General features: G+C 36.6%; 1 protein-coding gene across 3 annotated transcripts in view; it reads right to left on the bottom strand.

Moving 5' to 3' along the window:
• SFXN3 (sideroflexin 3) overlaps nt 1–19,649 on the bottom strand; it is a 33,602-nt gene extending 13,953 nt beyond the window's left edge. Inside the window, exons 1-6 of one of the 3 annotated variants that reach the window (XM_053692477.1) lie at nt 19,528–19,649; nt 11,097–11,263; nt 7,729–7,899; nt 3,667–3,765; nt 3,172–3,247; nt 217–302 (exon numbers count right to left, since the gene is read on the bottom strand). In XM_053692477.1, coding sequence (XP_053548452.1) covers nt 217–302; nt 3,172–3,247; nt 3,667–3,765; nt 7,729–7,899; nt 11,097–11,260 — 596 coding nt within the window. In that variant the 5' untranslated portion in view covers nt 11,261–11,263; nt 19,528–19,649. Of the gene's footprint in view, nt 1–216; nt 303–3,171; nt 3,248–3,666; nt 3,766–7,728; nt 7,900–11,096; nt 11,264–16,401; nt 16,423–19,436 lie in introns of those variants that run through there. The other 2 variants (XM_053692476.1, XM_053692475.1) reach the window with 2 other exon arrangements.
• Nucleotides 19,650–19,923: the final 274 nt, after the last annotated feature.

Genomic DNA, 19,923 nt, shown 5'->3' with positions numbered 1-19,923 from the left:
ATGGACAGTTGGAGGTCTGCTTGTACGCTGTACATATTAACGGCATGAAAAGCAGGTGCCCTACAGAGTGTTGTACTTAAACTTAAATTAGCTTATAAAATGGTCACCTATACCTCCCATTTCCTCTGAAATATTGTTGTCTTTATGTATGCGTTAATAATTTAATGAACAAAATGAGAGGGGATTACAGCTTAGAACACAATGTAACATACTTACCTTTGCCTCATTAATGGGATGTTGATGCAATTGGCAGCTGCAACTGCAGCAAAGGGGACAAATCTCCCAATTAGTGATGGTAGATGCTAGAAGGATGCAATGCATAGTCATGATAAAGAGCATGAGCAATAACTAAAAAGTGAGAAGTAATGAAATGTGTATTTATCTCTGAGATTGGTTCATTATTTATCAACAGAAAATTTATTTTATGTTATGTTTAATGACAGGAAGATACAACCAGATATCCAGGGAACATGCTCAGCACAGACAGCGGCCTAAATCCATTTAAAGTCAGTTCTTATTGACTTCTATGAGGAAAAGGCATACTTAAGTAATAGTAAAAACGTAAAAATTAAAAAGAAAGTAAAAAAAAATGCTCTATTTTATGTTGTGGTTTTTTTTTAAAACAAATCCTTTCTTTAATACAAATCAAATGATAGTGTTTTCAGTAAACTTGCATTCACTTCTACTCTAGTTTCACAAACATATCTTTTTCTACCAGTGTTATAAGCACATTGCATATTTTGCCACAAATCTTTCATTTAGAGAGATAAAACTGTGAATACTGAACATGCTTAGACAGTATGATAAGACCTAGCCGAAACATTAGGCACACCCACCACCAAAATTTGAGAGATGAGCAATGGCACCACTCTTGTTACATTGAGGGAACACTATATTTAAATGTATGGAATATAATCTAATATATAATTATACTATGTAATTGTGTATAGGTGCTGAGTATCAGAGAGAAACATATACAAGAACAATTCCAGCAAGAGAGCTGGACAGGATACTAACCGGAAAAGCCCTCTTTTAACACCTATATACACTAAGCCCATACGTTTAGAATTTCTTACTTTTTGTTAAGATATTAACATTGTGTACATTCACAGGCCACTTTATTAGGTACACCTGTTCAATTGATTGGTAACACAAATTGCTAATCAGCCAATCACATGGCAGCAACTCAATGCATTTAGGCATCTAAATGTGGTGAAGACAACTTGCTGAAGTTCGAACTGAGCATCAGAATGGGGAAAAAGGGGATTTATGTGACTTTGAACGTGGCATGGTTGTTGGTGCCAGACGGGCTGGTCTGAGTATTTAAAAAACTGCTGATCTACTGGGATTTGCACACACAACTATCTTTAGGGTTTACAGAGAATGGTCAGAAAAAAAAAAAATCCAGTAAGCGGGAGTTGTGTGGATGACAATGCCTTGTTGATGTCAGAGGTCAGAGGAGAATGGGCAGACTGGTTTGAGATGATAGAAAGGCAACAGCAACTCAAATAACCACTCGTTACAACCAAGTTATGCAGAATGCCATCTCTAAACACACAACACATCAAACCTTGAAGCAGATGGGCTACAGCAGCAGAAGACCACACCGGGTGCAACTCCTGTCAGCTAAGAACAGGAAACTGAGGCTACAATTCGCACAGGCTCACAAATTGGACAATAGAAGATTGGAAAAACGTTGCCTTGGTCTGATGAGTCTCAATTTCAGCTGTGACACTCAGATGGTAGGGTCAGAATTTGGAGTAAACAACATGAAAGCATGGATCCATCCTGCCTTGTATCAACGGTTCAGGCTGGTGGTGGTGGTATACTTGTGTGGAGGACATTTTCTTGGCACACTTTGCGCCCCTTAGTACCAATTGAGCATTGTTTAAATACCACGGCCTACCTGAGTATTGTTGCTGACCATGTCCATCCCTTTATGACTACACAGTACCTATCTTCTGATGGCTACTTTCAGCAGGATAATGCACCATGTCACAAAGCTCAAATCATCTCAAACTGGTTTCTTGAACATGACAATGAGTTCGCTATACCCCAATGGCCTCCACAGTCACCAGATCTCAATCCAAAAGAGCACCTTTGGGATGTGGTGGAATGGGAGATTCACAATATGGATGTGCAGCCAACAACTCTGCAGCAACTGCGTGATGCTATCATGTCAATATAAACCAAAATCTCTGAGGAATGTTTCCAACACCTTGATGAATCAATGCCGCGAAGAATTAAGGCAGTTCTGAAGGCAAAGGGGGGCCCAATCCGGTACTAGCAAGGTGTACCTAATAAAGTGGCCGGTGAGTGTACATTAAATATGATTTGTATTGTGCACAATTTTTTACTGCATACTTTACATAAGAATTTGACTGTATAATTTAAATTTGCATTTTGCTGTATAATCATTTAAACAAATTTTAACGAGGATTAATTAATGCAATTTTTAATGCATACTTTAATTACAAATTTTACATTTGTACTTTCAATGCGCTACTTAAAGTGCTTTTTTATTGATCACTGTATTGTAAAGAATACGTTTTCTTTTCCATACAGAAATGTAGGCTTTGCCCCTTAGTGAGATACAGAGCTCAATGTTATAAAGAGTTCTGTGGAGGTAATCGTAGCACTGATGGGTCTTTTTAGATAATTTTACCTGAGCAGAGAGTGTTGGAGAATTTGGCGCTAAGTCTCAGATGAAGATTACAACTGAGCTGTACCAGTACTGTTGGTAATTATTGAAGCAAATAATAATCACAATCGCGGAGATAAAAATACTTAAGCCCCTTTACCAGCCTTTACCATCTATAAGATGCACAAATAGCATTTAAATGTGACAAATAATTTGATGACAACCCCTTGCAATTGGTCAGCATGACTACAGTAACCTATTCCTGTCTGCATTGTTGGAAGGCTTGGAGGGTCATTTGAGGCCAGATTTTTAGGATATCTGAACTAGAGCACATATTAAATAATCAGCTGATCAGTAACCATGGTTATAAACTTGCTCTCACCCAAGGTAATTCTGAAATTCCAACCTGTTAATGTGCACTGATGAATGGAATTGAGAAACGCCGGTCTACTCTCCTGCTTCTAAGAACTTGCCTAATTATGCCAAATTGATCTTTGTTTATAATGTGATTACAAATAAAGTATTCATACCTTGGTCAGTGATTTGAGTCCCAAAGCAGTAACGACAGCACCCGTGGTCGCACTGACATATGCCGTCCCCAATTGACTGTTAGATAAATGGTGAAAATAAGTTAGTACAAAGCATACAGCAAGAGCTTAGAAAGAAGAATGTGCATATAGATAATGGACTTGCACTGTTTACATTGTTTGGTGCAACCTCAAAAGGCAAAATACACATTTTTATAATTACAACAAGCTAATACTATCAGTTGCAGTGATCTATGAACATTATAAATGTGTGTTCATCTGTAGTACTGTCACATCATCTATCAATTATATTAAGCGGTTAGTAAAGCTTAATCATTTTTTTTTTGGGGGGGGGGCATTTTTGTGCAGAGTTAGAGCTATCATAAGCCAGAACAGAAACAGAGTAAATAGTCATTAAAGCTGTGGGTGGGACAGGGCTTCCAAGCCGTCAGTGTCAAGCAAATTTCGGGACAACTGTGATCTTGAGTTCAATCTCACCTATTTGTGATGGGGGCATCTCCACTCCTGTTAGTGTAATTCACAACGGCATTAAACGACTGATTAATCCACTGCCAAAATATGACAGTAGGAGTTGTTCTGCAAGCAGAGAAGATAAGAAACACGTAATGAAACTACAATTTGTATTTATAAATCACTATATTTCAGAGTATTTTAGACATGCATTTTTAGTGTCTACACTTCACAGGTAAACTGATAATGTCACTACTATAATGAATGTAAGCAGCTTTTGTCCAATTTCTACAGATTTTATAGATTATATATATATATATCAGCAGGAAGGCAAAAAGTTTGAAAAAAGTTCAACATTTTGGAATGCTCAGCCTTTTTTCAAGACCTCATGACAAGATGCATACCATGAAAAAAGTGATAGTACTTTTTTGATGGTATGCAGCATGCCATGAGGTCTTGAAAAAGGCTGAACATTTATCTGAAATGCTGGCCTATGTTTTAAAATTTTTGCAATAAAAGGGGCACAACAATGAAATACCTTAATGTTTGCTGAACTTTGCCTGAACCTAACCTGTCTTTGCCTGATGATTATGTATGTGAACCTCCCAATCTGTTGCCATACCTTTGCTTCCCTGACTTGTCTCTGCATAATGATCTGGACTGGTACGCTGGTATTTGACCCCATGCCTGAACTAACCTTGCTTCTTATTATGACCATACGATTCCTGTACATGAATTTGGCCTGGTTGAACCAAGTAATCAATCAATGAAAGGTGACTAGACCCATAACAAGATATATACAAACCACATCAAAACACCACAATTTTCCGACAATCGTTTCACTATTTCAACATAGCTTTTTCAAGAAGAATTTGCAGAGTTAATGAAGGAACATTGACTGATCACAAGGAAGGGCCAAATTGTGGTACAGCATTGTGGAGAAAGTAGTCCTATGTATAAAGACTCATACACGCTAATATGTTGCTGCTTGCCTGTACACTTATACCTTAAGTGATTTGTTGTCAAGTCTCTTTTGTAATCTTTTAATAAAACTTTGTAACCAGCACCGGAAACTACAGTGTATCCTGCATTACCCTGGGTTTCCCTTATAAAGCGCAATTCTTGGAGCTATTGAAGCTCTGTAACGTGAGTAGGATTGCTGTATATCATCGGATTTTACAGTTTCCCGATATGGTTTTCCTTTTCTCTCTTTGAGGAACAAACCTGAAGAGTTCTGTCAAAATTGCTCATATTCATCCACTCTAAATTAAAAGGACTTACATTCATCTGAAAATTGTGGTGTTTTCATGTGGTTTGTATTTATTGTGTGAAGGTTATAGTCACTTTTTATTGATTGATTTATATTCTTGTTCACTTGTGTTAAGAACCTATCACTGTAATACATTTTGCTCTGAACCAAGTAATCACCAGCATCTTATTACTTATTACTTCTTATTATTACTTATTACTTATTACTTATTACTTCTCCATGCCAACTAAACACTGCCAATGGGTCACATCATGCTGAAGTGTATCCAGGCCCTTTTGGTCAGTTTATACTATACTAGCTCATTAACACATGTGTTGACAAAACAAAAAGGGACACATACATTGGATCATTTTAAAGAGAGGAGAGAGCCAATTGCAGACAACCGAGTAGGCCCCTCCCCCAATACATGTATGAATGGGCATGTGATATTATGCACATGGAAATAAATAGAAAAGTAATGTGGGATAACTTAAATGCATAACTATAGAACTTTGCAAACATGTACTGCATATAAGCAGCTTGGAGTTGAATAACACAAACATGACATAACCCAGAACCATTAGACCTACAAAACAAAACTGGATTGTGTGGCCCTTAGACAGCCCTGTACTTCAGAATAACAGAATAACTGTAGAGCGTCTGCTAAATAGAAGCGCATCTGACTCTGGCATGTAAAGCATCGGTTCTCAGAATGTAGGGCACAATTACCAAGTAGAATTAGTCACTTACTCAGTTTACCTCAACAGACTATCAGTCTCTCTCCAACAGGATACTCTTATGACTGCATGACTAAGCACAGGCGTTAGCACATAGTACAGCTGCTATAGCTTGTAAGAGAATTCCACTGAGCTCTACGGACTGCATCCTACAGGCAAATAGGTGTGAATAGAGTACAGGGGAAATGCATCTGTCTTTATAGTGATCGTGCTGTCTCATATACTGGGAAATTCCCAGTAAGAATAATAAATAGGAAACTATTTTGAAAAGCAGTTATCAAATTGCTACTGAAGGGATTATAGTGTATAAAACCAATCTCTTCTACATGTGCATGCCTGGGAATGCATGCAGTCATTCTCTGTAATTCTCCTTTCTGCAATGATGAAAACTAAAATTCAACTTATGAGCATAGTCTATGTCCATATTCTGGGTAAAGATGTGCAAACAATTTTCACCATGCCTAAAAGTGGGCCAGATTACAAGCAGCACACTACTTAGCGATTTCGCTCGTGCGCGAACACTGCTAGAAGTAAACTTCTAACGTGGGTGGGTTAGCACGCGTATTACAAGTTGAAAGTAAATTGTCTGCGCCCAAGCGAAACCCGGTGCACGCTAACTTAAGGACTATGGCTATCGCCACCGCTCTAACTTCTTCCTATAGATTTTAATGGAGCGTGCTTAAATAAAATTAACACTTATTACTCGCACGCTAACCTGACACCGCGTTACACCTACAGCGCTAAACCCGCAGGTAGTTATGCATACTTTACAATGTTCTTCTTTACATAAAGGAACATTTTATTTTTATGTTTGATTGATATCTACCTGTCGTTAGGGAGACCGGCTGGCATGCCGCTGTAAGCGATGCCATTCGCACTATTTGTATAATTGTTGTCTTGAAGAAGGCCCGCAATGGGGCTGAAACATCGACATTTATTTAATTGCTAAATTCATTTGGAAATAAAATTGCACTGTCTTGCTTTACAAAAGTCCTGTGAGTGCCCTCCTTCAATAAAAAAAATCACTACATATTCTTATAAGGATAGCATCCAGCCAGTGATTACACCTAAGTGTGGAGAGCACACCTAGCATCATAGGCACTCCCCTGACCCGATCCTATCATTGAAATCACGTGATCGCGTGAACGAAAATTTTTACTTATTTGTTTACATCGAAAGTTTGTTCCACTGTACACAAATAGGTCCCTAATTCAATAAACTAGAAAAAGTGGCAGCAAAACTTCTTTATTGCAGGTCACAGCACAAACAAATGTAGCAGCAATGTTTCGGGTATACACCCTTATTCATGCTATCACATAAACTGAATTACATCCAGTTATACTCATATTTCACTAGGTGGTGCTCAAGGATAAGTGCAATATTAACTCTTCATATGCCTCCTGAAAGGCAATGATTTTAAAGGTGATTTTAACATAATTAACACAATTAAAAACAGAAAAACAAACTCTTACAAAGGTGACTATACATATAAGTTTCTAGAACAAACTTCTATATTAAACCATTTAAAGACTACTCATAATGAATACAATTTTTCTAAATTTTTATACATTTTAAAGTCCTACATGTCCAGCAAAATTACAAAAAGACTGACAGATCCCAATCTTTGTTGAGGCCTACTGGCTCCATCGTACCCAGCTTAAAGATCCAAAAGGATTCTCGTTGCTTTAGTATACATTCTCTATCCCCACCTCTACGGGGCATGGCGATTAACTCAATTATCTGAAACGTCAGCTGATTTATAGAGTGACCCATTTTGATAAAGTGGTGGGCTACAGGGGCTTTATCATTACCTGTTCTGATGTTACTCTTATGCTCCACTATTCTATCTCTAATAGTTCTAGTTGTTTCCTCTATGTAGCTCCTCCCACATGGGCACTTAATCATATATACCACAAATAAGTCCCGACAGGAAGGAGTTAATGGCAACATTGTTTTTTTTGTTTTTTTTTTGTTTGTTTTTTAAGCTAAATAACTTGCATTATTTTTATAGACGGCCAATCAGACACTCGGATCTCTCTAATTTCCCTTAAAAGTATCAGCAAAACTCAGGAATTTACAAATATTATTTTGAGGGTGACCTGCCTGTAAAACGTCAGCATGCAGCCTGTTATTGTCATGTTCATGGGCACCTGTGCAGACATTCGTCCTATCAACATCATCTTCTCTCCTGTATCGGGATGGAAAGCAGAGTCATAGATGTATTTTGCTCGCCATAGCTGGTCTTCAGTTAGTCCTGGAGTGGGTATTCCCATTCTGTGATACATTAAATTACATTACATCAGTTACATGCCACTGACAATATCATTATTCAAAAATGTCAATAACCCCCATTCCAATACAGCAAAAGTGCAAAAACATCATATTCAAACTTGTGTGATTTTTTTTTTTTGCTTTGCTTGTTTTTTCTTAGCCATTCCAATTCATTAGAAGTGATGTAATTTGAATTAATAAAACAGTTTGAAGCTGAATCAGATGGGGATGTTGGGGACTATGTAAAATTAAAAAAAACAAGATGGATTTTAGTTTATAGAAGGGTTGTTTTTGTGTGAAATGCAGCTAAGTAAGAGTCAAATTAATTCAGTATTGATGATGACTGCCTAATTGCAGTTTTTTTTGTTCATTGACAATAACAATTTACATGTGTGAAATTAACCTTTTCACTGCGCCCACAGCCCATAGTGTATTTTCAAAATACAGTTGGGGTTATCGCTTCAAATATAGGATTACATATAGGGCTAGATTACAAGTAGAGCACTCACGGCATGAGAACTAGGCTCCCATTGGAGCACAAAAGCTTCCCTGCAATGTGAATGTGAGGTTGCGCTCGCATTGCACCTCACCTCTCATACCAGTGCAATTTTGCGCTCCACTCGTAATCTGGCCCATAGTAAGTTAAAAGATTGTAGAAAACATATTATAGCATCCTGACTATTTTAATACATTATTTCAAGTATATACTGTTTAAGTATACATTTGCTGAGATTAAAAAACATTGATGGGATTTTAAAGAGACAGCAGCAAAACAAGGGAAGCTTACCTTTCAATATATTTATCTTGATATATACTGAATAGATGCTTCGTACTATATTTTCACTAAATGAGCAGAGCCAGTATAAGCTGTATGTATTGTTTCACGTTTATTTTATTTAACCCTTTAAAGACCAGCAACGTACCCTTAAAGGGCCAGTAAAAGTACCAAATAATGTTATACAATTCTGCACATAGTGCAGAATTATGTAACATTAGCTTAGCGCTAGCTTTATAAAACAAAGAGCTGCATAGATATTTACCTAAGAAAATTACTTTTAAAGAACGCCACTCCTTGTTCTACTGAGCAGGTCTGTTTTTTGTCTATTCACATCCGGCCTGACCACGCCATTAAACTCAATCTACCTCGTTCCCGCTCTGGTCTGGCAGCGGGAGCAAGCTAGATTGAGTTTAATGGCGTGGTCGGGCTGGCTGTGAATAGACAGCGTGCCACGATGCGCTTCTGAAAGACCCGCTCAGTAGAACAAGGAGCGGCGTTCTGTAAAAGTCATTTTCTTAGGTAAATATCTATGCAGCCCTTCGTTTTATAAAGCTAGCGCTTAGCTAATGTTATATAAATCTTCACTATGTGCAGAATTATATAACATTATTTGGTAAATTTCCTGGCCCTTTAACATTGCTGGTCTTTCTATGGAAGTGTGCTTTTAAATATTCCAACAAGCCTAGGTGGGAGGGAGGTAGGGTCTAATAGCGCGGTCTTGCCGCTTGCAGCAAGACCTGTGCTATAGGAAGCAGGCAAACCCTTAACGACTGCCGACAAACAGGGTACGTCGTGGTCGTTAAGAGGTTAAAGCAGACATCCTCAAACTGGGCCCTTTAGAGGTTTTGGAACTACATTTCCCATTATGCTAAGCCAGCTAATATGCTGGCAAAGCATCATGGGAAATGTAGTTCCAAAACCTCTAGAGGGCCAAGTTTGAGGATGCCTTGTTGAAAGGGACATTCCAGCCAAAATTGTAATCCACGTGGATGCATTTCAGATTTGAACAGAAGCATTTTCGTAATATACATGTATTAGCAAACATGCTTCTAGTAAAAGCTATAGCTGTTTCAAAAGGGTATTTAAGTATGCAAAGTGCACCAGCATTTTAAACACAGCACTTGCTCAGAGAGTCTAAGGTGTTTGTATTATCTGGTAATGTGCATTTCAATTTTGACTGGAATGTCCCTTTAACTCATTAAAGAGATGGGCAATAAAATGCAACCATGAACAATAGTACCACTTTGCTATTGGATTTACAGTTGTCAAAAAAAGGAAAGGTAAATATGCTTAAAGGGACATAAAAAAACAACATTTTTCTTTTATTTTTCAGATACAGAATACAATTTAAAAAAAAAAATCCAATTTACTTCTATTATCAAATTTGCTTTGTTCAAATGTCTAAAGCACTACATGACAAAAAATAGTGCTGCCATCTAGTGTTCTTGCTAATGTATAACATTGTTGCAAAACTTTTGCCATTTAGTGCTGCAGACACTCCTAAACTTACCTTTCTGTTTTTAAACAAAGGATAATAAGAAAACAAAGACATTTTGATAATAGAAATTAATTGGAAAGTTGCTTAAAATTGTATGCTCCACAATAATCATGAATAAAAAAAATTTGGGTTTTATATCCCTTTAACTTAGAGAAAAAATAATGTAGCAGTACTCCATTTTAATTTGTATTTTGTTGGTTAAACAAGTTTTAACAGTGGCGGGGTATTTCAACACTTCATTAAAAATAAATAATTTTGGCCTCATTAGTTAATTTTAAACCAAGCTGAAGGTCTGCAAAAAATACACAGTTTGTTTTTTGGAAAAAATAAAGTTTATTTTTGCCTTTATCAAATGTAAAATTTGTTTTTCTAATATAGTATTTGAATATTCATATATCAATATTTGATTGTTGATTTTCATAGACTGTGTAAGTCTATAGGAATTAATATTCTTAGCATAATAATCAAATGTTAACATTCAATATTCAGATGTTACATTCAATATTTGAATGTTGACATTTTTTGCACCCCCACATTTTCTCAACAGACCCATTACTTTCTAGGGTAGTAATTTTATGCTAAACTCCCTTTCTTACTGAATTTATTGATCAATATTTGAAAGTTGACTCTTATAGACTTCAGTGTAAGTCTATGGGAATCAATATTCTAGCATAGTAGTCAAATGTTAACATTCAATATTCAAATGCTAAATTCAATATTTGAATATTGACATTTGTATGGGCCCCCACAGGTTTTAGACAGACCCATTACTTTTTAGAGGAAGTGTGGCTCTTTAAGTGAGTTGGTACCTTGCAGAAACCAAAAAAGTTTAGAGTCGATGCCATTGACTAAACACAAAAACATGATTTTGAAAGTGGACTTCGTATTATATTACAATGAAGATGTATAAGCTAGCAAGCCAACCTGTAATTCTGTACAATGTTCTTTGCTTCATCTAAGACTTTCGAACCAAGTAAGATATTTCGTGGATCAGTCACCATGAAGAAATGCTTGGCTCTTCCTTCGAACGTACTCTGATCCCATCGTGGTTCTTTGATATTGATGTTGAAAGGAAGTTCTGCAGACATCGTCTAGTATGCAGAAAAACATTTTTAGACACGGTTTAAAAATGTCTTTACCAAAATGTTTCTTCTAAGTTATACATTTGTATGAAATAAATATATATTTGTCATAAACTGGAAAAAAAAACTATTCTTTAAATGGCCATTACAGTGAAAAAATAGCATGCTCTCATTTGTTAGAACATTTAAATTTTATCATTATACCGACCCTGCACTTCTATGTGTTTACCCCCTTTGTGGGGGATAAGCTCTTACGTAAATCACCCATTTGAAGTCACAGAAAACTGCTGGTCCCAAGCAGAAACTGCTGCTGACCCAATCAGCAGCACTCATTGCACAGCTTGGTCATTCGACTATTGTTCCTAATGCTCCTGAGTGGTACTTTACCTATGTGTTTAATCTATTTGCGAGGATTAACACATAGATTTGCAGGGTTGATAGTGAGAAAATTGCATGATTTGATGACTGAAAGCATTTCATGTTTTTCACTATAATAGGGCTTTAATTATATTAGTTTTTTAGCAGCAATACAAAGACATTATAACATATAACATGTAATTAGTGTACATATACCTTAGCATGTACGGACTATAATAGAATAGAAAGTGAGGTTTTTACACAGTTTAAAAGTTACATAACAATATTTTAAAAACACTCAGGAATAATACAGAGCAATATTACAACCACTACAAAATGTTCAGCTCCCTCTCTGTATGGTGCATGCTAAATTAAAGTGCACAATATGGCTGGTCAAACTGACAACAATATGACTTTTACTGTGCACATCTTCTGCCATAGGGTGTAACAATACTTAAAGGGACATTGTACACTAGATTTTTCTTTGCATAAATGTTTTGCAGATGACCCAATATAGCTCATCTGTTAGCGCTTTTGTAAAAATAGTTTTGCTTATTTTTTTAATAAAATTGTGCTGATTTTAAGACTCCTAGTTGGAAATTTGTTTAAAATTGTGTGCTTTATCTGAATCATTAAAGTTTCACTTTGACTTTAGTGGTCCTTTAATTATGCATTAGAATGTCTCTATACACCAAAAAAAATACAAAATTATTTAGTGCTAAAGTGGATTGAAAAAATCTATAACTGTAACTAAACAAAAAAAAACATTTAAATGTGAGAAAAAAGAATGGGCATCATCGCTGATCCAAACACAAAATAATTAAAGCCATATGTCTACGTACTGTTAAAAGTCTCTGCGTAGTATAAAAACAAAAAGTTTCACAACCCAATATATACAATATATAAGATACTTTATTTAAAACCACAATAAAAATAAGACTATGGGGCCGATTTGCTAAGCACTCAATGCTACTTATTCCGCGTGAGCCTTCAGGAATAAGACCGCTGCTCCTTAACTCGTCCGCCACCTCTGAGGTGGCGGACAGCGATCATCCTGATCAGATACGATTGGGATGATTGACACCCCTTGCTAGCGGCCGCAAATCTGCAGGGTGCGGAATTGCACAAGCATTTCACTAGAAATGCTTGTGCAATGTTAAGTGCCGACAGCGTATGCTGTCGGAATTTAGCGATGTCAGGTGGACATGATCCGCTACAGCGGGTCATGTCCGGCGACATTTAGTAAATCAGCCCCGTAGAGTGCAACTAACGATACATGGGATACGCGTTTCGCAGTCTACAAGTCTTGATTTTCACATTACTACATTACATCTGTCATTTGGCTGCTCAAATACAAACTAATTGAAGTAATATTTCTAGACACAGTTGAAAGTCTGAATTAATTAAATAAGGATAGAAAACAAACATTAACGTTCTTTATTGCTTCATGAAGCTTGCTGGGTTTACTTTGATGCATTTTGATACAATCTTTCTGCATAATGTGACAAATTAGTGAGCATCTGGGGAATTGTAAATATGAATGAATGCAGCATAAGAATTAATTTTATACTTTTTTATAAATTTGTCCTTTGCGCCAACCTAGAATGTGCCCTTTTAAGAGACATTAAACAGACAAACAAAAATATCAGTTTAATTTTATTTTTCAACCCCTTTAGATAAGGAAGGATAAACAAATACCTTAAAGGGATAGGAAAGTCAAAATTAAACTTGCATGAGTCAGATAGAGCATGTCATGTTAAGACCCTTTTAAATTCACTTCTATTTTCAAATGTGCTTCATTCTCTTGGTACCCCTTTTTAAAAAAGAATACGCACATATCCTACACTAGTGGGAGCTAGCTGTTGATTGGTGCCTGCACAGATTTGTCTATTGTGATTAACTAGATGTGTTCAGCTAGCTGTCAATATTCTTTCAGAAAAGGATAAAAAGAGAATGAAGCAAATTGGAAAATAGAAGTGAATTGGAAATTTGCTTAAAATTGTATGTTCTATCTGAATCACAAAGAATATTTTGGAGTTTTCTGTCCCTTTAAGCTTTTTTTTTAAGCTGTTTTTAATAAGTAAACTCTAATACGTACTAACAAAGGGGTAGATTCACTATCAGCCTCTCTGACCTCTGCCTTCTCTTTACTGTCACCAATTCCTATGATATGTTGGGGATCATATTTATTAAAGGGATAGAAAGGTCAAAATTGAAATGTGCTTGGGTGCATTTCAATATTAAATAGAAGCATGTTTTAATATATTTCCATTAGTAGCAATGCACCAGTATCCAAGCTCAGAGAGTTGGCTGTGGTGTGTATTGTGCCTGTGAAGCCTTAAAGGGACATTAAAGGGACATTTAACCCAAATGTTTTCTTTCATGATTCAGATAGAGAATACAATTTTAAACAAGATTCCAATTTACTTCTATTATTTATGTTGAAGAAATAGCAATGCACAAGGGTAAGCCAATCACACGAGTCACCTATGCGCAGCCGCCAATCAGCAGCTACTAAGCCTATCTAGACATGCTTTTCAACAAAGCATATAAAGAGAATGAAGCAAATTAGATAATAGAAGTTAATTGGAAAGTTGTTTAAAATAGCATGCTCTTTCTAAATCACGAAAGAAAAAAAATTGTGTTTCATGTCCCTTTAAACTATTGGACACAACTACTCTAGAATGGTTACTACTCACTATGCTGCCATTTTTCTTTCTGTTGCTGCAGCTCTCTTTAAAGCTGTGTTCCTATTTAACCCCTGAAAGTCTATCAGATGGTGCCAGCTCCACTTCTTTGTACTGGGGGCTGCCATCTTGGAGCACAGGTATTCTCAAATCCTGAGACAGAAATTTTGCTCATTTACTTATCAATGAGGTTGTCAATTTTTTGACAACTGTATAATGTACTACACAGTAGGGTGCATGATACAGAACAGGAGCGTTACATTTTTGCAGTGGCTGCATTGCTCTATATTATTGTTGAGTGCTTTTTAAAATATACTTTGTGTAGAAATGCATTAAAGTAACGTTCACACAATATATCATGCACACTAACTCAGGGGTCAAGTCCTTCAAAAAAAAGGGTGGGAACTCACTCACCAAGATTTCCACCACCCCATCACAATTAATATTGTTTTATATACACACACACACTGCATTTATATGTATATAATCTATAAACTTTGGTTAATGAAAGCAAATTAAATCCAATGAAGGGTTGAATGGTTGCCTTTGGACCTGAGAATCCTCCTTTGTCACAGAATCAGTGTGGGGTGATCACACAGCAGGACCGCTGACAGGCTTGAATTTATTGTATTGTAGGAAGTGTTACTGCCCATTACTAGAGGATCTCACTATCCCTCTGACTAGACTGTGCTCCAGCTCTTCCCACCAGCAGCAGCAGCGTTTACTGAAGCAGTCATGTTCTCTGTCCAGAGGGAACTTAGTTCTTCCTGCAAAATCAGTGCAGGAACTCCGTTCCCATGCGTTCCCGCTCGACTTGACCCCTGCACTAACTCCAACCAAATGATACAGCTGTAAAAAAGTGGGCAATATTACTGATCAGTGAGTGTGCACTAGACATGTGCTTGGCGGAAAAATTCGGTTCGGATCGATTCGGATTTTTATGAATTTCGGTTCGGAGCGATTCAAATTCGGAAAAATTTGAATCAATTCGGTTCGGATTTGTTTCGGATTCATTTGGATTCGAATAAATTTGGTTCGGTTTTGTTTCGGATTCATTCGGATTCGAATAAATTCGGTTCGGTTTTGTTTCAGATTCATTCGGATTCGAATAAATTCAGCTGGATTCGGTTCGGTTCGGAAATTCGGAATTTCGGTAAGTGTTAGGTGGGATTAGACTAGTATTATGTCCTAAATTCGGCTGGATTCGGTTAGATTCGGTTCGGTTCGGAATTTCGGTAAGTGTTAGGTGGGATTAGATTTATACTGTACAATACTAGTGTAATCCATGGCCATCCGAATTTACTGAATAAATCCGAAGTAATTCGGATTTATTTGGTAATTCGGCAGTATTTTAATTCGGAAATTCGGTTCGATCCGAATCACCGAATTTGCAGAATTTCCGTATCGATCCGAAACGAATCGCACATATCTAGTGTGCACTATTCTGTCACAGGCTGTGAGAATACCTGAGCTTAAAGATGGCCATACCCAGTATGAAGAGGCGGAGCTTCAGCACCTTTAAGCTATTAAAACAGAGAAACTGATTTGTAAACTGCTGAAGGAACAGGATGAAACACAATAACATAGTGAGGAGTTAATATACTTGTGTTGTTGTCCTCAGTAGTTTAATGTCCCTTTAATTTGTGTTATATAAGCCATTGCTGACTCTCTGAAAAGGTGTGGTGTTTGATTACTGGTGCACGTGCCCTCAGAGCATATGTGTGTATGCCGCTGAAAAACAGAAGCATTTTTCCTAAAGGAAGTATAGTGCAAACATGCTTATATTTAATGCACCCATGCACATTTCAGTTTTGAATTTCCTTTCCCTTTAATGCATATAACAAATAGAGAGGTGTGCAGAACCCCTTTAAATAACATAGGAATTGTTGAGACTTTAGAGACTGGAAAAACTATAAGTGAAACTACCCAATAACAAGCTGCACTGCCTTTAGAGCTGGTAAACAGATACAAATATTATCATTGTCCTACTATCGAGAGTGAACTGCAAATAACTGAACTAATTAAAACTGTAGCAATAAGTGCCAGACCTGTTTAACAACTGGTACCCCTCTCCCTGACCAAAAGTAACAGCTAACAAATTACCTTAGTTTCCTGCTTCAAGCTTCTTTCTGCTGCGTACAGTAACTGCTCTCACTTTAGCAAGAGCTAAACTATCCAACCGCCCCACACAGTCAGCTTTATCATATTTTCCAGAAAGTAAAAAAATTCAACTGTATGCCAGTTTTTGTTAGCTGAGTCACAGCTTGGGCATTTTAACCCATTTGCATTTGGTGTGGCTGTTTTGTTGAAAAACAGGAATCATATGATTTGTTTTACTTTAGCTCAAGGACAGATATTTATTTGTTTCTTATTTTTTGTGTTCTTCCAGCAACTGGATTTTATACTATTCCCTCTCTTTTTGTCCAATGCAATTTTACAATAACTGTCATCTTTCCTCCCCCCCCCCCCCATATGCCAGTTGCCTCCTCCCCTTAAAGGGATAGAAAGGTCCAAAATTAAATTTGCATGGGTACATTTCAATTTTGCAATATATTTCCATTAGTAAAAATGCTTCTATTAAAAATTATTACTATTTTTCAGCAGCATACGCACATTTGCTGTGGGGGCCTGTGCTGCGGAATTCGAACACTGCACCTTTTTAGAGAGTCAGTGGTGGCTTCTATGACACAAATTAAGTCTTTACAGATGCAATACACACTACTGACAGATCTCTGAGCTTGAGTACTGGTGCATGGGCCCTCACAGCATATGTGTGTATGTCTCTGAAAAATTGTAGTCAATTTTACAAGAAGCAGTTTTGCTAATTGAAGTATATTGCAAAAAATGTTCAATTTAAAACTGAAATGCCCCCATACACATTTCAATTTTGACCTTTCTATCCCTTTAATGCGGCAATTAAAGTCAATAGTGAGCTTAAAGGGGACGTGCACTGTAAAATGTTTCCCCTTTTAATCTGTTCCTAACTATCTATTTTACCTGCTGGAGTGTATTCAATTGTTTACAAATAACTCCTTTACCTTTATTATGTCATTTAAAATATATCTTTTATTTCTGTAGAAACCTCAACCTATACTAAAAATGTCAATGTGGCAGTAATGGCTACCGAAAAGCTACACAAACAAGAGGTATCAGAAGAAATCAACTACCCCATGGGTGGTGTGAGAAAGAAAGGGCATAAAGACATTTAACGTAAACTGTCCTAACAGTATAAAATTCTGTCTCTTCTATTTCTCAGCAACTTATAAACACATATTTCTGCACAAGATGTGTCAAAATTTGAAACACAGACTGCAACTCTTCCAGACTGCAAGCAACTGACCAACACATGACTTCCCTCCTACTCTCCCCGCAGCCCTCCCATGTAACTGACATCAGTTGTGGTTCTCACAACTAATGCATATGTTCCTACATTCTATCTATGGGACACAGAGGTAGAGCCAGGACAAACTGAATTCGGCATCAGGACTGTCCAGAAACATGCCTGGGTGCCATAGGGGGTGTAAATGGTGAAATCTATGGGTGTGGCTTTTCACGTGCCCTGGAAGTGGTGTAAGAGAAAGAGGTGGTACAAGCATAACTGGGTAGTCCAGGGCAGGGTTTAGGTGTTCCAGAAGTGATGGGAAATTAATAGGAGAGACATCAAAAAAGAGCTCCTATAGCAGGACAATCCCACAGAATGCAGGACAGCTAGGAGATCTGCTAATCTGACTATGAGAACAGATGTAATTATCCCTCAACAACATATATCTAATTTATCAGCTCTTAAATTCTCACGCATCTCTTATCACCTGTTTATAAACAGCTCTACTCCTATTTTTACTCCTCTTTCATGTGCAACCTCAGGGCCTTTTAACCTGTGCTGCAAAAATATTGGTCCATTTTAACAAAAATTATGTTTTTAAATAAAAATACAATTTTTAATAATTGTAAACTGAACTGAAAAATACCAAAATGAAAGAAAAAAAATCTTTTTTTTCCCCTTCAAATATAACCTTCCTTCTGCTGGTGGTTATTTGCTGTATCCTATTACAAACCACTAACAGTCATATGACTTGTTTCCATAACAACTAAATAACTGAGCGGTGGTGTTTCTTGTGTGTAGGATTTTACCATGTTAAAGGAAAGGAAGAATTACTTGTATTTATTTGAAATTTAAATTGTAAAATTAACATTTAATTTAAATAACACATTCACAGCTTGTAGATTTTGAATATAATTGCTCAGACAATATAAAATGTGATCAAGACAGCAATATCAATATATATATATGTGTGTGTGTGTGTTTAGTTGTGACATTGTATTGTCATGTGGGAAATTAAGAACAAAAACTATTAAGTAAATTAATTTTAAACAAAACTTTAAGAAAAAAAAAAATTAAATATAACACATGACTCTGGTGTGACCATGACATGTTATAAGACAGGACACATATTAAATACATACATTAATTTCTTTTAATTTTTTTATTAGATACATTTTTTAGTCAGTTTCATTTGTGACTGACTGGCGTAATGCTCCTGGCAGTAGAAATGACTGAAAAATAACTGCACAAATTATTTATGCATATTGAATGTGTTATTTGTCGGAGGAAGCTAAAAAGAAAATTCATAAAGGAAATACAATTATAAACATGCTCAGTTAGATAGGATGTGCGGAAATTGATATATTTTTAAAAAATATTGCAGCATTCTGTTGCTTGAGGGGACATGCAGGTTTTCCCACATAATACACACAAACAGGTGTGGGGTACAACACATCTTTGTGTTTTTGCTGTGTGACACAGCCACACACTGTAGCTGTAATAAAGAAGGATTCTGTATTGTCTGTGTGACATTAATCTGCCAGCTAAATCCTTTCATTAAAAGCACCACCTGTTTCATAGGAGCCCTAAGAACATATTATATTAACCCTTAACCGAAAAATATATTTAATCTCTACTGTGAAATGCAATTATGTTTAACTATTTCAATACTTTGGGCAACAGCACTAGCACAGTGCACTACTAACAAATGGTGAATTAAATATTACATAGTAAGTCTGTAAAGGGTTTATAGTGCATTATAATCCTAAAGTCATTTTCATTTTTATAAAAAATATTATCTATAGAGGACACTTACTTGATATGTCCTTGCTCAGAAGGCAGTAAGAACAGTGACCTCTCAATGACATCACAAGCTTGTACAGTACATGCAGGGGAGGACAACCTACCTTTCAGATCTCCGTCTTCCTGTAAACCAATACATTAATACTAAAGCAGACATAAACACTAGGGAGATCTGTGAGTGGCTGCTACAGGAAATCACACAGCATAGTATGGGTGTGTACACAAGCAATACACAAGGGTTGGATGGCTAAGAATAACCAGCCAAGAGCTGGGAGGGAGGTGGGCGGCTCAGACCAGTTAGTGGTAGATGATTATGTCAGAGGCAATATGTAGCAGTGAAGGTACAGAATGTTATTTTATAAAGAAGCAAGAGAAAATCAACAAAGAGGGAGTGCGTATCAACGTCAGTTTCTGTAAAATTCCCTAATAAAATATATAAAGGACATTTTGTAGGTGTTTTATGTGAGAATATTTTCTACTGGAATTGAATATAGCTCAAG

This window comes from Bombina bombina, chromosome 9 (genome assembly GCF_027579735.1).
Source record: "Bombina bombina isolate aBomBom1 chromosome 9, aBomBom1.pri, whole genome shotgun sequence".
NCBI lineage: Eukaryota > Metazoa > Chordata > Amphibia > Anura > Bombinatoridae > Bombina > Bombina bombina.
This window is presented reverse-complemented; position numbering and strand designations above follow the sequence as displayed.